The sequence below is a fragment of the Apodemus sylvaticus genome, chromosome 2, assembly GCF_947179515.1.
Source record: "Apodemus sylvaticus chromosome 2, mApoSyl1.1, whole genome shotgun sequence".
Taxonomy (NCBI): domain Eukaryota; kingdom Metazoa; phylum Chordata; class Mammalia; order Rodentia; family Muridae; genus Apodemus; species Apodemus sylvaticus.
Window position 1 is genome coordinate 150,568,623 of NC_067473.1, and position 22,700 is coordinate 150,591,322.

At 49.0% G+C, this 22,700-nt stretch overlaps 1 protein-coding gene across 3 annotated transcripts in view; it reads right to left on the minus strand.

The window, feature by feature from the left end:
* Cacna1c (calcium voltage-gated channel subunit alpha1 C) overlaps positions 1-22,700 on the minus strand; it is a 545,178-nt gene that overhangs the window by 197,301 nt on the left and 325,177 nt on the right. For all 3 annotated transcript variants that reach the window (XM_052174696.1, XM_052174695.1, XM_052174697.1), the window contains exons 4-5: positions 4,670-4,809; positions 1,916-2,055 (exon numbers count right to left, since the gene is read on the minus strand). In XM_052174696.1, the coding sequence (XP_052030656.1) occupies positions 1,916-2,055; positions 4,670-4,809 (280 nt within the window). The remainder of the gene's footprint in view (positions 1-1,915; positions 2,056-4,669; positions 4,810-22,700) is intronic.

Here is a 22,700-nt window from a genome sequence, read left to right on the forward strand (position 1 = left end):
GCTCCTGTCTCTCACACACGGACAGCTCTATCATGAGCTCCTTTAGAGTTGTGTTGAAAGTTACTTCTGTCTCCCATCTTACATCCCAGGGCCACTCTGTAGATTACGGAGGGATAATCAAGCACACTCAGATCATTAGGCATCACCACAGTGCAACTTGGTGTGACCATCATATAAACCAAAACTAATGCGAAATGGCCAAGGCCGAGTCTAGACAGTGACGATTCTAACTTCTTGAGAGACTTACTCTCCCGGTCACTTTTCAGTCTGAGATGCTCTATGATCTCTGCCCTGGGGGTCCCCTGTGCACAGTAAACAACCACCCTCCGGGCCTGTTTTGTCAACTTGACACAAACTAAAATCATCTGGGAAGAAAAACCTGAGCGGGGATAAGTTTCCACAGGGTTGTCCACAGGCAAGTCTGTAGTACATTTTCATGATTAATGAGTGGTATGGGAGGAGTCACCGGGATGTGCCTCCCCTGGACAGGCGGTCCTGAGTTACTAAGAAAGCAGGCTGAGCAAGCCATGAGGAGCAAGCCAGGAAGCAGTATTCCCTGTGGTTCCTGCTTCAGTTCCTGCTTCCGGGTTCTTGTTTTACATTTCTGTCCTGACTTCCCTCAGTGACGGAGTGTGACCAGAACATTGTAAGCTAAACTAAACCCTGCCTCCCCAAGCCCCTCCTGGTCATGGCATTTTATCACAGCAATCCTAACTAAGACAACACTTTCTGCTTTCACCTACTCAGCAAGTTCCCGGACATGGGCAAGACTTAAATCTAACCATTGGACAGAGATTGCAGAGAATAAACTCCGGGCTTCGGGAGTGGGTGGGCTTTACTGCAGTCAAGGTACATGCCAAAATCAGACAGGAGTAGTAGCCTCAACTCTTTAAGGGCGGCATGGTACAGTAGGAAGGGCAGTTGGGAGACCAGGTATAGTCCTGATTCTGCTGACAGTTAATTAAAGGTCCCCTCCCCCCTCCCCCATTCTACACATACTGGAAGGAGAGAAGCCAGGAGGAGCTTTCTGGGGCTTCATGATTCTAAGATGTGATCAAGCAGCAAGAATGAAGCCAGGTACTCAGCACAGAGGACACAGGAAGGGGTGTTTCTCAGAGGACACTGTTTCCCTGCCTCTGGCCATGTGGCCACCTAAGTCACTGGTTGACCCATGACATCCTATATCAGCAAATGAGCCCAGAGTTCTTCCCAGATTGAACAGGATGAGGGAGAAGACTTCTACAGAGGCTGCTTCCCCAGAGTTTGCTTTGGCCAAGAGGTGCTGAAGCTCCTGATCTCAGAGTCCCCACAGGGTGAGAGAAGGAGTGTGCCTGAGGCCGATACCCTGGAGGGCAGCAAGTCTCCACAGCCCCATGCCCAGTGCAGAGAGCTCAGTCCTACCCATCAGCAGAAACCTGTTTTCTGAATGGCAAGTGTCAGGCCTGTGTATGGAGCTGAGGACACCCCACGGGTGTGAGAACAGGGAAATAGCAAGGCCGAGCTTTCAGAATACCCAGTGATGCTTTCTTGACATTCCGTGGGGATCAGAATACATCTCATGAGCTAAGGCAGACTAGGGGCTAGCCTTCTGAGGCCCAGGTTCGTCCACCGTAAATGTGTTCCTGCCTACCTTGGCACGTGAGGAGCATATAGCCCAAAAGTCCCTGTCTATGCAGGCTGTCTTTCTTTGGCTGTGTGACTATTACAAATATTCTCTGGGTTTCTACAGAAGCTGGGCCTCGAGCATTTGGCATGTTTGCACCAGAACTCTGTAAGAACTCTATCAGAGACTTGTCTATAAGAAAACTTTCCATTCACAGAAACCTGGGTCCTTCCAGAAGTGCTCTGGGAGTTCGGTAAAGGGAAGAGGACAATGAGGAAAGGACACTGTCAAGAGGGACAGGGCTTTACTTACTTGGGACTCCAGACACCAGCCGCAGGGGACGAAGCACACGGAACGCTCTCAGTGCCTTCACATCGAATCCAGCTCCTTTCCCTCCGAGAGCGTTGGCCCCGTCAGCTTTGGTTGCTTGTTCTAAAATTGCACTAAATAGCCTAGAAAAGAGGGGAGAGAGAGGAGTGGTCAGGACCCCAGCTGGTTACTCGGCTGGGCTCCAATCCAAGAACACAGCCAAGACTGCTGGAGTCTGTCACAGGCATGGCCGCTGGAGACCCACCAAAAAATGCTGCAAGTTGAAATTCGATCAGCAGGAGTATCACCACACATGGGGAGGGGAAACATTACAGAGAGAGAGCTGAGTGAGGTTTGGGGTAGCCTTTCGCTGTCAGAGTGTGTGCACATACCTGGGTTGGGTGAGCTAGGCTCCTGGCACACCTGTCAAGGCACAGGAATAAAGCGGAGAAGTCTACCATGTCTTGTGGGGTGATGTCTTCACTGCTGTGGAACCCAACTTTCCTGCTGTGGGTGCTAATAGGCGTGTGCTCCCTGCCTACTCTTCCATCCTGATGACAACCTTGGTGTGATTTGTTCCACAAATAACCTTAGAAGTCAACTTCACCCAGGCACAGAAGTACCACTGAGGAGTCCTGTGTTGAACAAGTGGCTGGCTGGCTGGGAAGGGTTAGTGAGAGGGCTTCCAACAGGACCAACAGCACATGAAGGGACAGCGCTGAAACACACAGGTCTCTGCTCTGACAATATGCAGCAGCACTTCTCTAACAAACACAGGCTCCTACTGTGTACAGGCACTCTACTCTACTTAGGTTGGAGGAGAAGACACACATTCTGACCCTTGAGAGTTGACACCCCTAGGGGCAGTCAGGATCTGAGCTGTCAGTCACTAGACTCTGCAGAATGTGATGCTTGGAGAGAGGAGGGGTCCACAGTGATGAGGGCAAGAGAGCAGCCTTTGAACACAGGGCAGCTCAGAAAAGAACCCTGCTCTGGTGATGCTTTAGAAGAAGCCCAAAGAAGGTAAGCGTGTGGCCCCGTAGCTGTGTGGGACCTCTCCAGCCAGAGAAACAGTTGGGGCAGTGATCAGGGAGAGGCACAGAGACATTAGGGCCAACAAACTGTCGGCACAACTAGGACAGAGAAAACTGAGGGACGGTGAGACTTGATAAGAAAGCTATGCCCCACAGGAACCAGGCAGGAAAGGGACACAGTCTGAGAGAAGTCTAACTGATACCAACTGGACCAGCAGTGGGCGGGGCCATCAGAGGGCGGGGCCAGTAGTGGGCGGGGCCAGAGCAGGCTGTGGCAGTGGCCCACTAAGAGGCTGGAGCTCAGGCCGGGTGGTAATTTGGAGACTGGTGAGGATCCAACACTGAATTTATTTTTAAGATGGGGCTAGTAGGACTCGCTGTGGGACTAGTGAGGAGGTAGTGTGATGGAAATGAGACCTAGGGAGGCACATTATTAGGTCATAGGTGTGGTATGGAGACACACCACCTCGCAGTTGTCCTTGGGGAAGGCCTTACCTGGGGTACCAGTGGGAAATCTGAAGGGAGAGGCATACAGGAAGTTTGAAGAGGGTAGTAAAGCCAGAGAAGACTCACCCAAGAGTGTGACGAGGGGCCGGAGCAGGGGCAGGGACACGAGGGGGGATTTGGGGGACTAACCAAAGGCCAGTTTGACACTGGCACTCACAAGTGGGAAGTTGAACTATACTCAGGTTTTTTTATTTCTCCGTGCCGGGATTTCTACGTAGTTACATGGGATCTGGGTTGGTGTTTCTCTCCAGGTGAACATGTCAAACAAAGACTAGAATAAGTCAGCCAACCACACATGCTAGTGCGGTTTTAATGATGGACAGTGGCTCTAAATCGACTGGCAGAGGGAAAGGGTGTGACTCGGGGAGGAAAGGGTACAGACAGAGGTGAAAGGAGAGAAGACCCACTGGCATCACGGTATTTGAGGAGTAAGATGGAGAGAGGAGGCGTGGCTAGGAGCATCCTGCAGATGGATGGGGGTATTTTATTAGTCATGACAGAGAAACTAGCTACAGACACGGGGTAACTTTGCATCTTGAGCCATATTGAGTCAAAGCCACATTGAGTCAATGACTCATGTGTCGGGGACCAGTCATGGTAACGGGGCCCAAGTGAGGCTGGAAATATAACTTTGCAGAAGCACAGAGTCAGGCAGAACCAGGCCACAAGGGCTGGATAAAGAGTTTTCCAAGTTCTTCATGGAAATCCTCAGGGCCAGGGGCAGCTCTGACAGCAGGGCCAGGGCAGAATGGGCTACACACTTCTTGGGGTGCCTTGGGATAAGACTTTGAATAAGGGTTCTAGTTAAAAGAAGCTTTAACTAACATTCACAAAAGCCAACTCACATACCTCAAGATAAAGTGTTTTCTTGTTTGGGGCAGACCAGCAGTAAAGTCTCTCAGTTCCTTCTCTCAGCTGGGCAACCTGAGTGAACACGCACTCATTCAAACGAGTGTGTTCATGTGTACATACACAAGCATGTCTGTGTGAATATGCATGCACATGCACACATACACTGACATGTGTGGGGACAGCAAAGAGGGACCCTTCATTAATAATTTCTCTCTTGGGAGAGGTCTGAGTTCAAGGGATTTTTAAAAGACTCTTTCATTGAACCAAAAGGCAAGTTCAGTTAGCTCCAATCAGAGGAAGGACTGGAGAGGGAAAGAGGCATGGGTGAGTAAGGTTGGGAAAAGGAAAAGACATCAGCACTTACCCTACAACCACAATTATAAAATCTAGTAAATTCCAACCGTTGCGGAGGTAAGCGTTGGGGTGGAAGAGAAGTCCGTAGGCAATTACTTTTAAAAATGCTTCCACGGTAAAAATGATGAGGAAGAGATACTCCACTCGTTCCTAGGAAACAAACAGAAAAGGGAGAGAAATAAATCATTAAGTCCAGGGATTTGGGAGGTTCAGAGGCAGCAGAGTTCACAGGTGGCCTCACACTCAGCCCAAGGATTCAGCCTGCCGCAGACTGTGTGCTCCCCACAAAGCCCACGGCCTGCAAGGCCATCGCTTATAAAAGTACACTGTGAAGTTTGCTCAGTGATGAAATAGCCTAGTGATACACTTCCCATAATGCAACGCTGTGGCCAGCAAAGGTGAGGATAGGTGGAAGAGGTCAGGTCTGCTCACGCAGCCTGAAAGCTAACCAGCAGCTCCAACACCACAGCTCCAGCCTCTGACTTAAAGGAACCTGTTGCTGTAGTTCTCAAATGCCCTCGTTAAAATGTAATTTAAAGGATTGCGACAATTCACACCCTTCCTTCCGCCCCCAGTCCCATTTAACCAGCTAACATTTTGTTGTGGCTTCTAAAATGAGAGCTCATATAAGTCTTGATCTCCAGGGGATTGATACCAGGACAGTGGAGGTTGCTGAGAAGCAGGTGGATAGTGAGAGGTGATTCTGTTAACAGGCCCCAAGGGCAGCAGACTGGGTCTGAGGAGGGGACTAGTTGATATCCAAAATAAAGGCAAAAACACTGCCTCAAGGAAAGGGAAGGTGTCAATAGGGAGGTCTCTCTCTCTCTCTCTCTCTCTCTCTCTCTCTCTCTCTCTCTCTCTCTCTCTCTCTCAGTGAGAAAAGAGCTGTTTGTCCAATCTTGCTCTAGGTGAGTACGACAAAGAATCTAGAAATGACTTGAGCAAGTACTAGGTGCTGAATAAAAGCTTGCCTTTTTACTCAAGGGGCAGAGCTGCCTTTCCTCCCTATGTAGGAAAAAGACCTGCACTTACCATAACCACACCAAGCTGACTGCTGGTGCCCACCTGCTTTCCTCCCTAACCACTGTTCTCCCTGTCTCCTCTAGAGTACTCTAGAGGTACCACCTGGTGGAGACAGTTCAGGCGCCTTCGTGCTCCTCTCCTCACCCTTGCAGGACACACACACACACACGCACACGCACACGCACACGCACACGCACACGCACACGCACACACGCACGCACGCGCGCACGCACACGCACATGTATACATGCAGGACTTCCTGGAGCCATAGAACACCAGGGACAGTCTATCTCCCTTCACAGAGCAGCCAGCCTAGGCCAGTTCAAAGCCTCCAGGAGGAGGCACTCAGCTCAAAGTCCTAACACCCATTTCTCCCCTTCTACCAAGCTAGGAGAGTTTACTGAAGACCTCTGGACTCACACACATACATCATGGCCCGCCACCTTCCAATTGACCTTCTGTGTGGGGTAGTTTAAGCCTGGGGCTTGGGGGGCTCAGTGGGAAACTGCCAGGATGGATGCCCAGTGCCTCTTGCTGTTCTTCCCACCCCTAGATATTTTGGAAGCACCAGGGTCACCATGAATAGTCCTGGGCAAAACCATTTGAGGCTTTGATGTTAAAAACTGCAGCTTCTAGGCCCCTTCCAGACTTTTTACAGTAGGGCACCTGGCTGTAGTAACTAGGAATGTGTGATCTACACAATTCTAGGGGTGTCTGAGACACCTCAAATTCTAAGAACTACCAATTCACATGCTGATGAGACCCTCAAGCAGATGGTGATAATGGGGAGGGGGTGAAAGGGTCAGATTTAATCAGCACCTCCAGTCAGTCACCCTCTACTTATTTTAGCCACAGAGTGTTGTCCTTGTTCTAGTGAGTAGATCAGTCATCATCTGCATGTCAGTGGTACCAGGTTAGCACAGAGCTCTGCCCACTGAAGGGAAAGGCAGGTTACAGAAGATGCTGCTATGTAGCCTGAGGATGGTGAAGAAGCTGTCGCCACTCAGTCCATCTCCACACTACCCCGGGATAGTTAGTGTTTGCATTTTAGCACCAGATAACAACTCTGTTTCTTTTTATACTCCCCCAAACTTCCAGAACTTCATTCCTATCTGTACCCCTGAAATCTTTGCAGAATCTGCCTCAGTTGGAGGTGTGATAAGAAAGCGAAAGGGAACAGGTATGAGTTGGGTAGGCACCACTGGGCTTCACGTGTTTTCATGTCTTCATAAATGTTCTCATCGCCTTTCTGTTTTCATTCACATGCCCACTCACACACCCAGCTATTAAGCAGGAAGGCATAAAGCTAGTTGTTTCTCTTGCTTTAACTCTGCTCTCCTTGTCCCACGTCTCACTGTGGATAAGTCACCTAACAATAATTGATAGTGAAGGTGTAAAACCTAAGCAAAGCTCTATGGATTCAGACTAGCTATTCACTAAGATGCACAGGGCTTGGAACTGAGCGAGTGTTTGTCTGAGAGGCAGTCTTCATCTAGCTGGGTGATGGTTTTGTTTATGAGCTCATTACAAAATAACCACAGCAAGATGCAGGGGGACTGGGAACCAGTCAAAGGGGGTCTGGACAAGAATGCAGAGAAGGGACAGCTAGCGGCCAGTTGCGTCCCAGCCCCTGCATGCGATCGGGTGTTAAACCATCTTTGCAGCCGGCTGGTTGATCCCTCCAGAGCATACACTGCCACAGAAACTTCTAAGGACTCACAGGGGAGAAATAGAAATCAAGTTCATCAAAGGCCATTCTTACAGGCGTTCAGATGCCTCTGGACCTGTGTACAGACACAGTCCTTCACAGCCCTCCCAAGACCTCAGTTCCGGCACCAGGGGGCTGTGTGTGTGTGTGTGTGTGTGTGTGTGTGTCTGGATTCTGAGCAGCACACAGCTCCCTGGGACCATGGTATAAGTCTGACATGTGACCCGTTGGTTTCTGTGATCCTGGGACTTGAGAACTGTCAGAAGCCAACTTGAGTAGACTAATATCCCTGCTTGCATCGTTCTGGGTGGAGGAGGAATGGGCACCTGCAGCAGAGACTAAAGGATGGGCTGTTGAAGCTGTTAGTACCCAAAGCGGCTTCTCAGGGCTTCCTGGGTATCCCGTGGACTCCTCTGATAGCAGTCGGTCCTCCCTGCCTGAGGACAGCATAATGGCTGCCTTCTTCCTCTTGCAACCCAATACCACATCCAGCATCCTTTCCTTTGAATTGTCTCCCTGTTTCCTTCTCTCTTGGGCCATTTTCTAGTTCATCTACTGACAACTGGAGGCCTAAGATTGCACTCAAGTCTTAAATGTTTGGAAGAACTGACTGGAAAGAGCCATGTTCAGGAATGTGACAGTTTCCAAACACCCACAGACCTTGACATGGATATGTATGGACTTCCTCATTTTCCATTTATCCTTCATTTATGTTTGCCAACTACCATTCGACCTCATGGTAGGTTCCCAAGGGATACACAGTCAGTGATGTTTTAATGGTAATCATCAATCAATCATTTTGATTCTGGCACCAAGTGGCTTGCATCTTTAGCCAAGTCACTTAACTTGTCTGTCTCTGTTTTATCATAGGTAAAATGAGAAGAAAATCCATATTGCTGCACTGAGCCCTGAGCATCCCAGGCTGTAGAAAGCACAGAGACAGGGCAGGGGAAGCCAGTGGCAGTAGGACTCTTATTTGTTGGCTATGCTAGCTCAATACTGGCTCCCAAAGGGCGGTGGAGTCCAGGGGGACTGGTCTGATAGGATGTTAACAGAAAGCATGTACAGAACACTACAAGGGCCTCCCTTTCATCGGCCAGTCTGGAAGACTTTTATCAACTTAATTTGTTGGTGTCTGCCTAGGATGCAATCCAGAAGAGGACCGCTGGCTGCTTGGTGCCTTTTCTTATAGACCTCTAGTCTCTAAAATCCAGTAGTGAGGGAGGATGGAACCTCAGATCTTGTTAAAGTCAGATGGACACCAGGGAGTGGAAGATATCTACCATTAGTGAAAGAATTGCTCTTGGTATGCTAGGATCACATCCATGAACAGAAGCCATGTTAGTGTAGGTCTTCCAGGATGGAGACAGCGGTGGAGGAACAGACAGGCTAGTCACATATGTGTGTTTATACAGCACACTGAAAGAGTTAGAAGGAACTAGATACCACCACTTAAAGTTAAGAACTCACACCCAGAGAGCCTGTGGGTGCCAATGCCAATTTATGTAAGTGGATTTATCAGAGCCACCAAGAAGTTGCCCCAAGCAGAACTGATGAGCTCACTGCACAATTTCATCTCAGTACAAGGTACGCAGACAATGAGCACACTGACCCCACTTTACGCAGCATGCCATATTCCCGATTGCTGTGTAACTTCAGCACCATTTATCCTGGCCTCTAGGCACAGCCTTCTTTCTGTCTGTTTTCTAGCCAAGAGACCAAGAAGCGGAACCTTAGCCCTGTGCTGTGCGGTTTTCTCTCCTGCAATTGTTCTGTGTCACATTTCTTTCCTGAGGCTCGCTCTGCCTCAGACCGCATGACTGCTTCCTCAGGACAGTGCTGGGCTTGTGGAATATGTGAAGCCAGAAGGATGAAGGCTCACATGCCCACTGTTCCCTACACAGAAGAGAAGGCCACATCTGGACGAGCATCTAGTCCAGACAACGAGCTATAATGTTGCTGTCCATGCACTGATTTAAAGAAGCCCTGACTTACTATGTCCATTAGTAGATAAAGAGCCACCCCTAAGCATGGTGAGCAAAGTGGGCAGTGGACTCTATGGGGTGCCCCCTGTGCCTGAAATGCAGCTTTTCTTCTATCCCCAGAGCAGGGAGTAAACAGACTATAGAAAGTGCACACGATGGAAGATCATCTAGATGTAAACAGGAACGAAGCTCTCATATATGCTACAACAAGGGTATTCATTCAAAGTCTAAGGAGCCAATCATAAAAGAGCAAATGTTGTGTGGTCCTAGTTGTGTAGAATATCTACGCCAGGGAATTCACAGAGAAAGAAAGCAAGTAAAACACCGGGGGGGGGGGGGGGGGGGGAGGGAAGGAAGGTAGGCCAATGTTTAGCAGATGCAGAGTTTCAGCTTGAGGCAATGATGACTCTTGGTACCTAGTATCAGATCTCCTAATGCCACTGAGTCGGACATTGCAGATGGTCAGAATGGCAAGGTTGATGCTGTATATTTCTGTCACTGTGAGAATGGAACAGAAACATTCTTCTGGATTCGGAGTGCTTCCCAGCTGCTCATGTAATGTCCTAAGGTAAGAATTAAACCTGGGTGAGTTCCACTTTGACAGGGGTGGGCTGCTCAGATTCCTGGATTGGGAGCCTGCCTGGATGTGGGTGGGGAGTCCACATTTCAAAATATAAAAGTGGGGGAACTTAAGGGTAAGTCTCCTACAGAAGTTTCATTTATAAAATGTGTGGTATTTCTAACATTCTTGAACATTATTGTAAAGGGCAAAGGAATAATAAAAAACAAAAGCCAGCCAGCCAGCCAACCAACCAACCAACCAACCAATGTCCCAAGAGTAGCCTCAAAAAAACCCCTACGTACTGAGGGCAAGCAGCAAGTGCAACTGGATGCGTTGAACGGTAAGCCAGTTCCACTGGCTTTATAGTAGTTGCACCCCCCCCACACACACCCTGCAGTCTATTTCTCTGTACTTGCTATTATGCAAAGTTGAAGTGATCTACCCATTTCCCTCCTGTACATCTCCTCCCCTAAGGACCTGTCTTGCTTCAGTGCCCAGGAATAACAGGAGGCACAGGGGCTCAGATCAGAGCATGGGGCACTGGACCTGCTCACCACCTCCCAGCCCCACCCTACCCTGGGCCTGTGTTCTCCCTGAGCACATGGTTTTCTAAGTGTAAAATCCCCCTTAGGAGGTTGTCTCCTCCATTCCTGCTTGGTGACTAGCATTTGAACCATCAACCTCTGCACATTGCTGCCTCTGTTTTGGAGACAAAAGGAAGAATGAAAGTCACCCCGCGCAGTCTCCTGTTCCCCACTGAACCTCCCCACCCCGGGCCACTGATTTCATAGGAGTCTGCTAGAACCCTTTCCTCCTAGAGGTGAAAAAGAGATGATGTTTTCTTCAGGGCAACATATATTGACAATAGATAACAAATATTGCCAATCAGGGCTGGATTACCCGCGGATACCAGGTATTGGTTTAGTCATTGTGGGCTGGTGGGTAATTTTCCAATTTGGGAGAGTAGGCAGCCAAAGCCTATATAGATCTTTACTATCCACCTCTCTTCATTTGAGGTGACCCACACCTAGCCAGGGCTATAGGCCCATTCTCTGCTCACACCTATGCTACCCCGCTGCGGGCCCAGTCACTGACTATTTGAATAGTAAAGCAGCTTATTGCCTGGCTCATGGCTATCTAGGCAATTCCACTGCTCGAAAGCCTTCAGTAGCTCCCCTGTGTCCTCCAAGTGATCTCAGCTTTCAGAGTGTGACTCCAGGATTTGTCCCAGTCTGGCTACATCCTTGACTCACTGATCCTGAAGGTCAGAACAGCCAAACCAGATGGGCTAGTTGTGACATCTCCCTTTCCCATCCCTCCACCCTCCTCCATCCGCAGCTTCCCTCTCGTCCTGGGGTCTAGCTCAGTGTCCCTACCCACATCCTTTGCCCCAACAGGTAGAAGGAGCCCATCCTGGGGTCACAGCACACTTTGCACACAGCACATCACGGTGTACTTTATGGTGCATGTGGCTTCTGTGTTCTTCTCCCTTGCAGGGACACAGCACCTACAGGGCAGAAGCAGTGTCTTTGTCACCCATGGCTCAGAGGGGTTTTTACACAAAAGGAAAAGGGTTAGAGGAGACTTGGCACTGGAACCAAACTATAAGCTACAGAATCGTTTAAGCTCCCACTTCTTTGTTAGTGGAATGGGAACAATTAGACATGCCCTTTGGTCACCTTGAGAATGAGAAACCAGAGCTGTCACATTGGGTGGTGATTGCTCTTTTACACACCTGCACATATGGTAGCTAGCACACAGAAAATGTACATCACACCTTTGTTGAGGGGACCCACCATCTCTGCTCTGATGGCTCTGAGTGTCCTCCCTGGGGCCCTGGCCCTTCCTTTGTCCTGGGGCCTCTGCTGAGAGGGCAGCAGTCAGCAACACTGTCTGTCACCTTGTCTCTTCTCCTCTTTGGTCACACAGCATCAGCTGTCCTCTCCTCTAAGTGGTGGCATAATCCTGCTCCTCTTGATTGTCAGTATTACAACAAAAACAACAGCCATGGGGGCCCATATTTACTTTCTGTTATCAAAACCACAATTCCCCTGTGATCTGTTTGCTAAGCTCCTTGGAGTCTGAGCCCTCATGTGCATCTCCCTCTGATGCACAGGAATAGGTTCCATTCTGGTTTCACACACTCCCAACCCATAGCTCTGCACATTTCTGTATCTCTGCAACCCCACTCCCCCTTGGTATGAATGAAGGGACTGAGGAAGTTCTTAAGAGTGAAGATCCCATGTTCTTAGGAGTTTTGATAACTCTATAATCATTACCGCAGCGAGAACTCACTGTACAAAACTTGATCTCACACAGTAAGTACTTTCTCATCTATCTGTGGAGTCTTATGGCCCATGTGGAAAAGGAAGGGCAATCGCTTTTCTCCTCCCCCTCTTCCTCTTTAACGTCACATCTCCACTGACATGACATCATGATCAGGATGCATTATCTTCATTATCTCTTATCTTCGCCTCCATCCCACCACCACCACCACACAACCCCATGTGATCGTTGCCATGACAACCCCCACCACCCTTCTGCCCTTTCAGAGTATGGCTCCAGGATTTACCACAGTCTAGCCTCATCCTTGATGACCACTCATTGGTCCATCCAAACGAGAAGCTCGGGACACCCAAACCAAATGGGGCTGTTGTGAGAATCCCCTCCCCCATTTCCACTCCTGTTTCCTCCTACCTCCATAGCTTCCTTCTCACCCTGAGGTCTAGCTCAGTGCCACCACTTGCCTCCTTCTTATCCCGAAGTTTAGCTCAGGGCCACCACTTGCCTACTTTGCTACCCTAGGGCTCAATCATGTTTGTCAGAATGAGAATGTTTTGTGGGGTCCTGCTGGTGACACATGAAATGACTGGCTTCTGTGTGACATCCAGCAACATAAGCAAGCCTGTGACACTCACAGCCTGCTAGCCTAGGATACTCATGATTCACGGATGGCATCTTACATAGGACTGCACAAGTCACCACTGGCTATTGTACTGAGCCCACAGTCCTTCCCACAACTGGTCAACCCTACCCACCACTTTGTGTGGGTTACAGCTAGCTATAACCCAAGCACTGATCTGATTTCACAGGGAATCCCCTGTCATTATACACTGTGGTATTTGACCCAACCTAACAAATGTGGTGTGAAGGGAAGTTTTATGATTGATGCCTCAAAGAGAAAGGCTCTGGGGCTGGCCACATCCATGTTTGTATGAAAGGCTGAGACACAGTGAAGACCCAGATGGTACAGAGGGAAGCAGGTGCAATGTGCTGAGAGTGACAGAAATGCCGGGTGGGAAGACCTGGAGTCTGAGAAAAGTTGCTGAGAGGCGAGTTAATTCTGATGCTGCCCTAGTTTGGGAATCCTTTACTGAGACCCTCGTCTCACTGGACGCTATTCTGGGCCTGCATTTCCAACTGTATCCTATACAGTCCACATCACATTAAAATTCAGCTCATTCTCATACAGCAGAAAAAAGCAAAAAGAGCATATAAGCATTACATGCAGAGAACATCTCACATCATGGACTGGCTAGGTCCCCAGTCACTGGTCCAGGCTGCAGTCCTTCAGGGGGCGGCCTGCAGGACTCCAAGCTCAGCTCTCATTGCAGCGTGCATGTGAAGGACACACTACAGGAGGCAGAAACTCACACCCCAGTCCTCAAAGCAGCCAGGGTGGGCTGCAACGGCCCTCTACTATCTCATCATCGGACACCCAGGGACGAAAAATGTGGGGACACAGACCTGGGCCCCCCCCCCTGTCATGTCCCAGTATTTTTCTTACCTTCAAAGGATGAAGGACTTCTGAGGGAGGAATGTCCCATAACCTCACAGTGAGCGATGCACATTTTCACAGAGATGCCTAGGCCTGGCTCATCAGGCTCCACTTTCTCTTCCCTCCTCACTGTCTGTCCTTTCTCAACCTTCAGCACCACACCACCCATGAAGGGGTTTACTTCCTTCCTTCCTGCTCCTACTAAGGGCTCCTGGCTTGTGAGGTTCTCACTACCCTAGGGGCCAACTTATCCATCTCCTAGGAGAGGATTGTTGTGCCTTCTCTAGGCCTAGTCACCTCCTTCTCCTGTGTTCATCCTAGCTTTTAGCTTGTCTGTCTGTCTGTCTGTCTGTCTGTCTGCTCATTTAGTATATTATTATCTACAGCCTGCATGACAAGTTTTCTGAGCGTAGCGCCTGGCTCACTCCAGGAACTCGGTCCTCTGAGGGTTGGAGCTACATCACAGCTGTATCCTCCGTCCCCACAATGCTTTGGTGCAGAGTTGGGAACAGGCACAACTCTCGTCACCGAGGTTGAGAGAAAGTGAGAGTCACCAAAGTTAATGGCCCAGTCCTGGCCTTCCTGTCACGCTGGAGGCTCCTCACAGCGGACGGTGGTGATGCTCAGCCAGGCTGTGGTGCTCAGCTCTTGGTACGCAACTACAGGCACAGTGAAAGATGGCCTCCTTCTTAAGCAGCCCTTCTCCGCCCCACCATGCGAATTAAACAAACGGCCCCATCATTGTCAATATGCCCTTCACCCCAGAAGCATGGACTACAGCTGTAAGTATGGTGTACCCTCACTCACATGTGAAGATCAGAAGGGTTGGTCTTATAGAAAAGACTGGAATAATCACTAGAGCCTGGGGGGTGGGAGGCAGGAAGTGTGACCTGGAAATAGGTACCAACATACAATAATATAGAGCAACTAGTTCTGGCATTTTATAGCACAGCACAGAGACTTTGGTCTATAACCATGCAGGATAGCCACTGAGAGCAGAGGCTGAGCAGTGGCTGCAGGACAGCCACTAAGAGAGAGCCAATTAGTTGTTTACTCACTCAAGTAAAAGCGTTTGGGTGGGGGGTAAAATGCTAATCCCACCTAGCTGATCATTATGCCTTATAGGCATGTTCACAATTACTTTATCACACCCCATTAAATATTCACAAATATATCAATTAAGAAATTAAAGCGAGTAGGGTGCTACCTCTACCCTTGTGGCCTCACAGTCTATAGGATGCTGGATGGCATGTGCCATGTAGACAACTTATCATGCAGCACTACTTGTGAACAGCCCTTCAGTGAGCACTGCGGACACCAGAAGTGCAGGACAGGAGACGGGCTGCATTTGCTAGGCTGGTGGCCAGCGTGTCTGACATTGGATAGCTGAGTCTTAGGCTCGTGAGAAAACACATTCGTGGGCAATATGGTTCCCCGGGAAACACAAAAGGCAGGATATCTTTGCTTTAATTTTCACATAGCGCAAAATGGTAGCACTATTTGGTGAAAAATATATGAATATGAAATAGCATAATGGTGGTGGTGACAGTGTTTGCTGCAACAATGGAGGAGCTGCTCGTATTTTGTACTTATAACACCAGGGAGAAAGAAAGGCTTAAGTTACAGCAGGCTTTGAGTGATAGCTCAGAGTCCATATTTGGCCTTATGCCCCAATCTCTGGGACATAAGAGGGAGGGAAAAAGGGAGGAGAGAGAGAGAGAGAGAGAGAGAGAGAGAGAGAGAGAGAGAGAGAGACAGAGAGAGACAGAGAGAGACAGAGAGAGATAGAGAAATACAGAGACACAGACACAGAGAGTAACACACAGAAACAAAGAGAGGGAGGGAGAGAGAGGACACCACAGTGGGGAGGGAGGGAGGGAGGGAGGGAGGGAGAGAGAGAGAGAGAGAGAGAGAGATAGTGACCGTTGACTGGAGAAGGCAGGAGTAGCTGGGAGAGCAGGCATACTGAACACAGCCTACAGGCCACAGAAAAGCCATCGGTGGACAGACGGGTGCCTGGCTATCCCAAAGGCAGACCTCATTTTAAAAATGTTTCTTGTGAGCTATAAACAGTGATAATTTTGGATCTTTGTGGGTGTCTCTTTTTCCCCATAAAAACTTGTCTGACCTGCCTGCTGATCGGTTCAATTAGGATGACATAAAACAGAAAGCAGAAAATGGTGGGACATGCCTTAAAACGGAGTGTATCGTCAAGGTGACTCACAGTCTCTTCCTTCCGGGACCTTAGCAGGGGGAGGTGAGCTTTGGGTTGTCTTCCCAGGTGCCGTTGAGTTCAGTGGTAAGAAATCTCAGCATTAAGAGCTGCACATCCCTGCAATCCCCACCCCCACCCCCACCCCCGAGATGGTTTCTAAGCCCCATGTCACAGGGTCTTCACTGTAAAGCAGCATGTCAGCCACCCAAGTGCTGCTTGCTGTGACTTCCTTGGTCACTGTCATCGTGGGGAGGTGGCTCAGTCAATTAGGTTCCCTCGCTCCTGGTTCATGCTTCCTTCCAGGTTCCGGGCTCTGTTCTTTATATAGATCTTTACAGACATCTTCGCTGTCACATGTAACAGGATCAGAAGCCAGGTCTGCCTGGCTGACCATGCTGCACTGACCCTTACAGCATGGTCGAGCACACTGAGTTGCTGGATCCCATATGGCCTCTGAGTTTTACTCCCTCTGGATAAAACAGCAAGGCAACCACAAGGCTGAAGCAGTAGCAGCTCTGTGCTGGAAGTCAGAACCCTGGGTTCCACTTTCAGTCTCATTGCTATTACCTGATGACCTGGGGGAGGTCGCCAGCCTCTGCAGACCTGATTTTCCTCATCCATGAAATGAAAAGGCTAATTTATCAGAAGCTCCTAAACTTGGCTCACGCAGGCACCTAGACCTGCTCTGGGCCTCCATCCAAGATCCGCTGAGCTGGAGTCTCTGGGATTCAGCTATCAGAACGTCTGGCAAGCTCCCCAGCTTGGAGAATGTAAACTATCTCCATGGCTACTTCCAGCCACAGTATCCTTCTGCTCATAAGCATTCTCCACCCCTGGCCCTCTCTGGCACCCAGGAGGAGAACGCTGTGCAGCAGAACAGCTTGGGCTCCGTGTGCGGGGTATGAGAAAGAGCTGCCCACAGACTGGCAGTGTGAGGCGGAGGCAATGGGAGAGCAGAATCAGCAGGAAGCAGCCTCCAGGTGAGAGGCTGGGGTGGGCCAGCAGCCAGCAGGGGCAGCAAGACAGAGTTAGAGCAGCAAGATACTGACTCAGGGGGCCGACAGCCAGCAAGGGCAGGGAGGTAGGGCGTGTGCTGACTAGGCTTCGTGGACCCAGCTTCCTGTTGAGGGATGTGGAGAACACTCAGAAAGGGTGATCTGTACTTCTGGGGTACACCGGCTTTACCCATACACTGTGACCACCATAGATCCAGGAAGATACGAGAAGCAAGCGCTGACCAAAGGACAGACTGAGGCTGTTCAAATGTAAGGCAAGAAGGGGGACAGCAAAGAGTGCTTCTATACATGACAGTCCAGCATTGGTCCCACGCCTTTATGCCTCCCCTGGACTCCACTAAGGATGAACAAGTAGGGATAGGCCCTCCAGACCAGTTAACTAATTTCTGATCCTCAGGTAAGACATTCAATGTCTTTGCCTCCCAGTTAAGAAGATTGTTGACCCTACTCACTCAGGATGAGCCTTAACAGCAGATCTAAGGCAAGTTAGGAACATCACTTGTTACTGTCAGAGTGTTTGTGCCTGCCCCACCCCTGGTTCAGATGCTGAAGTCCAACAGCCAGGCTAACAGCGCTGCTCAGATCCCAGGTCTTGATAGGAAAGACACGGTCACCCACTACCTAAGTTGGGCTCAGGTGAGCAGTACGCGGTCCCTAAGGGTGAGCAGTGGTGGGCTTATGTTCTGTCACATGGCACCCAGCAAGCTTGACTGGAACAGGGTGGGATCAAGAACAGACACGAGAGGTTTTCCTCTAGTCTCTATTTGCACGCCATGTCACACAAGTGCCGTACAGACACACACGGACACATATACACACACATCAAACACACAGAGAGAGAACAGAAGGAAGGAGAAAGAACAAGTGAGATATGATGTAGGTGTCCTTGGTGACTTAAGCAGGCATGGGTTCCCTGAAGGAGGTGGGGTAGGAACCAGGCAGTGGACAGGACAGACGGAAAGGTGACAGACGTGAGGTAATTTGACCCAAACGTGCATGTCAGAGCTGTTTGATGGGCTCACTTTAAAAATGACAACAGTAAATTTCATATTAAGAAAATTCTTTGACAAACCCCTTAGGGAAGAAAGAACAATGTCCCATCACCGTGGCTATCATTCCGGTACTTAGGATTAATCTACTGTTGTGTATGTTTTGCTTCAAGACTGTAATCATACCTTCCCCGCACTGTATTTACACATCCTGCGCCCTTCTTCAGCTTCTCTATAACATACACAGTCACTCTGCAACATCCAAGAGGCGTGGGAAGGGGCATATGTGTGTCTATTTGTGTGGCATCTGTTTGTGTGTGAGACCAATCCCTGCTCTGGGCCTGAGGTTTCTACCACCCTGCTAATCCCAGTTCTGTCCCTTCAGGGGATGTTTGCTGACCCACTGGGTCTTGGCCTAGGACTTGCTTTTCTTATGTAGCTGAGAATAAGTATTTTGCTGGCCCTCATCTGATCCCTACAGCTTAAGCTCTGCCCCTGCCCCATGCAGCATCCTCAGACAAGCGTAGGGTTGCCGATCTATTATTCTGCCAATAGAAATGGCTAAAGAGACTATCACCAGCTATAATCCCAGAATAACAACCACTCACCACCTCCACTAACTGCCCGTCACCATCACACATGCAGACTGCACTCCTATTCTCATCCTGCTAAACATCAAGGAGCAGCAAACGGCACAGGCCACAGATGGTCAAACTCTCTGGTTCAATGGATACTTCCTGAATCTCTTCTATGAAGGCATCCAATCCAACAAACACACCAATGGAAGCTGTTAAAAACAGCTGCAATGCTGTGTCCTGTGGTGAACACCTTTACTACCAGGACTCTGAAGGCTGAGGCAGGAGGATTATGGGTTCAAGGTCATCCAGGGCTACATAGCGATTCTCATCAAGAGTCAATTCTCATTCCCTCCCTTCTTTAAGCTGAGCTCGCTCTTTCACTTGTTGCTTGGCCAAGAGAACACTGCAGAAGTTAGAGGATACAACGACTAAGTCTTGGACTCTCAAGGCTCTGGATTGTTTCTCTGTAGGAACAAGCTTCAGCTAGACTACTAGAAGCAATGACACAATCAGCCAATCCAGCCTGAGCCAGCTCCAGCCTCCCAGCAGCTCACAGTACACAGATGACCGACAGACCTGGCTAAGACCTCTATGTTAGAACCAACAAAACACACAACTGAGCCCAATACCAACAACCAACCTGTAAGACACACTTACATGAACTTTACATGGTTCGTTGGATGCTGCCTTCTCCTTAGATTGCAGTCTTTCAGGGGCAAAGTCTTGTCTTTCATTCAGACTCCACTGCAGGGAATTGCAACATTTTTTTCTTATTGGTGAGCTCTGGCACCCCACAGAGACCTGAGCACAAGCCTTGGGGTGCTTCTCCCCAGTGTCCTATCTGTCTCTGAGCTGCACTCTGCTTCCTTCAGAGTGTTACACCAGGTCTGGGAGCATATCTAGGACAAAGGAGCCTGAAAACATGGGGAGTGGTCACTGATTTAGTTTCCTACATGTTGCTATGATAAAACTTCCGGACAAAAAACAACATAGGGAAGGAAAACGTTTGTCTGGGTTACAGTTCTGGGTTAGAGTCCATCATTCAGGGAAGAAGGGCAGAAACATGAATGAGAAGTCATATCACAGCTGCAGTCAAAAATAGAGAAAGCAAGCTACCCACTTGCTCTCATCCAGCCTTCTCCTGTCTCATAATTCAGGACCCACAGCCTAGAAATCAGTATAGTAGAAATGGGCTGGGTCTTCCTACGTCAATCAATGACCAAGACAGTCACCATAGGCCAACCCGATCCAGACGATTCCCCACTAACACTCTTTTCTATGGGCTAGAGAGATATCTCAGTGGTCAGATGTGCTTACTGCTCTTGCAGAGGACCCGAGTTTGGCGTCCAGCAGTTTGTAGGAGCTCATAAGTACCTGCAACTTTAGTTCCAGGGAAACTGATGCCCCCTTCTGGCTCCTGTGGGTTCCTGTACACAGTTGATGCACATAAACTCATTTACACTCATGCATATTTTTAAAAAATTATTAAATGTATACACACACACACACACACATCTAATAATATATAAAAAAAGAGTCTTGGGACTGGACAAATGGCTCAGTAGTTAAGAGCACTTGCTGTTCTTGGAGAGAATCCCAGTTCAGTTCCCAGCACCCACATGGCAGTTGGCAACCATCTGTAACTCCAGTCGCAGGGATTCTGACTCCCTCTTCTGTTTCCTCAGGCACTGTGCACATGTGCTGCACAGACACACATGTGGGCAAAACATCCATACACATAAAATAAAAATAAATGCATATTTTAAAGGGGGGAGTATCTTAATGAGCCTAGCTTATGGTGGTTTGAAGGCTAAGATCTAAGCACCTAGACAACGAGAAGAAGCACCCCTAGCCCAAAGCAAATAAAACTTCACTTGCAAAATGTGGTCTCTCGAATCTGTTAGGGGTTTCTTGAACTCTCTGGAAGCTTCCCCCTTTTATTCCTGTGACCTTCCATTTGTCCTGGACCCTGGCTTTGGCTAATGTGGCCTTCCAGCTTTCTGTCTTCACGAAGGTTTTTCAAGTTAACTACAGAGCTTTGAGGTGAGGACAGATAAAAAGCTTAGCATTGCAAATGAGGAGAACTGAGCCAAAGCCAAGACAGAGGGAGGCATTTAAAGCAGGCCTGAGGAAGCCAGGCTGCTAAGGTTACTCTGCAGAGGGAAAAGGCAGAGGCCCTGCTGGTCTCACCTCTGGCCTTCCTTTTCTTTTGTGGACAAGAATAAGTGTTTTGCTGGCTCTCCCTCCACCCTCCAACCTGAGCTCTGTCCTTACCCAGGCACCATCCTCAGCTGAGCAGGTTTTCCTATGGGGATGTGTGTGTGTGTGTGTGTGTGTGTGTGTGTACATGTATGTATATGTTCACACATGTGTGTGTACACGTATGTTCACACCTGTGCGAGTGTGCGCACATGCATGTGGTGTGTGTGTGCTGCTCTGGTGCTGGGGTTTCTCTAGGCCTTTTATTTCAGGGGGCTCTGAAGCTTGACCCTAGCTGGAACTCTCTCCTTACTACTCAGTTATCCAGGAAAGGGGCCCTGCATTCTCTTGGACTACAAATAGCCCTCAGGGGGTTCCCAGCCTACCATACTGACAAGGCCCTTTACCAGTGTGAATACTCTTCCTCCCTGACCCTCTGCCTCCACACCATGGCCTCTGCCAGCTCAGTTTTCCAATGACAATGAGGTTGCCTTCAAGCCAGCAGCAGAGGCAGGCAAGCTGAGGGGCTTCAGCTTAGGAACTCCATGAGACGTTAATGCTAGACTGAACGCATGCTCTGGGCTCTGTTCTTCCGCAGATTAGCCTTTCTGAGAAGTGTCACACTGCTTTGCATCTCCTAGTCCTTTGACATGACTCAGTTGACCTACTTTTAGACAAGCCGCAGATGTGGAAGAGTCTGTCTTGTTCTCCATACAGATGTGGAAGAGTCTGTCTCGTTCCCCATGAAGACAGTCCTGTCCTTGTGTCTGGGTAAGCTTTAGTTTCTCTTCCCTTCTGTGTTTCTTTTTCCATCCTATTGATCTTTCTAGCCTTTCCTTTTCCAAACCATTCCTTATGTCTTCTTTGGCCATCTCATATTTAACTTTCACCAGTGATGGATGGGCAGTCAGTCCCTAAGAACTCAGCTAATTGAGCGATTTCTTGTAACATTTGCCTATAATTTGAGCAGACCTTGGCAATAGAGATGCTTACCACTGTGGCCTTAGCCTGTGACACTGGCACAGCTGCTCGTGTGAGGCAGTAGAAGTAGGTGGCAGGGAGCATGTGATACAACAATGGGGGATGCTTCCCCATCCCCAGTGGTGAGGAAGCCAAAGAGGAAAAGGAACGGGCAATTGTTCCACAAGCTCCTTGGAGCAACCCAGTCCGAGCCCTTACCCCACAGCGACCTCAAGCCTTCCTGCAGGAGTCCCCCTTTGGAGTCCTACCACCTCACACTTTTAACCCTGGAGCCTGTGATGTGCACTCAGCACAAAGCCCTAGCAGGAAGAATGTCCTTAAGCACCTTTGTCTTTCCCATGGGACTGGCTGCTTGTGTCTTGTGAACACAGACCCTTTCAGACAAGGTGCCATGAGTCTTAGGACAGTGTCTAAGAAGAGGTGCAGGAGGCTACCTCCCTGTTAGGTTCACCAATTACCATATACTCCCTATCACCATGACCACCTTTACCATCTCTGTCAACTCATCCTACAGCGCAACCACTGTCTCCAGAACATTTCTTGAATTATTTCACTTAGGCCTCGAAAGAGAACTATGAGTCCTGTTGGTCTTCCAGAGGACCTGGGTTTGGTTCCCACAACCACCTGTAATTCCAGTTCCAAGTGATTTATACCCTCTTCTGGCATCTCTGGCTTCCTGCTCACACAGAGTGCACACACAGAGAACATACAAACACATGGAGGCTCACATGTATACATGATTGATTTTAAAAATATTTTTTAAAAGACATTTTCTCAGATGATTGAAGGTTGTGGCAATTTGACAAGTGACAAACAACCATTAGTCATTGGCCCCTGGGCCCTGACCCCAGGCCCCTATGTGAATACAAACTTCAAACAAGCACCAAAGACCAAAACAAGTAAACATGTCATTCCTGCTCCCCAGGGATTAGGAAAATCAGCTACTAGAACATGACACTAAGTTGTTCAAACCATACAGCTTATCAATACCAGGACAAGCACGGACA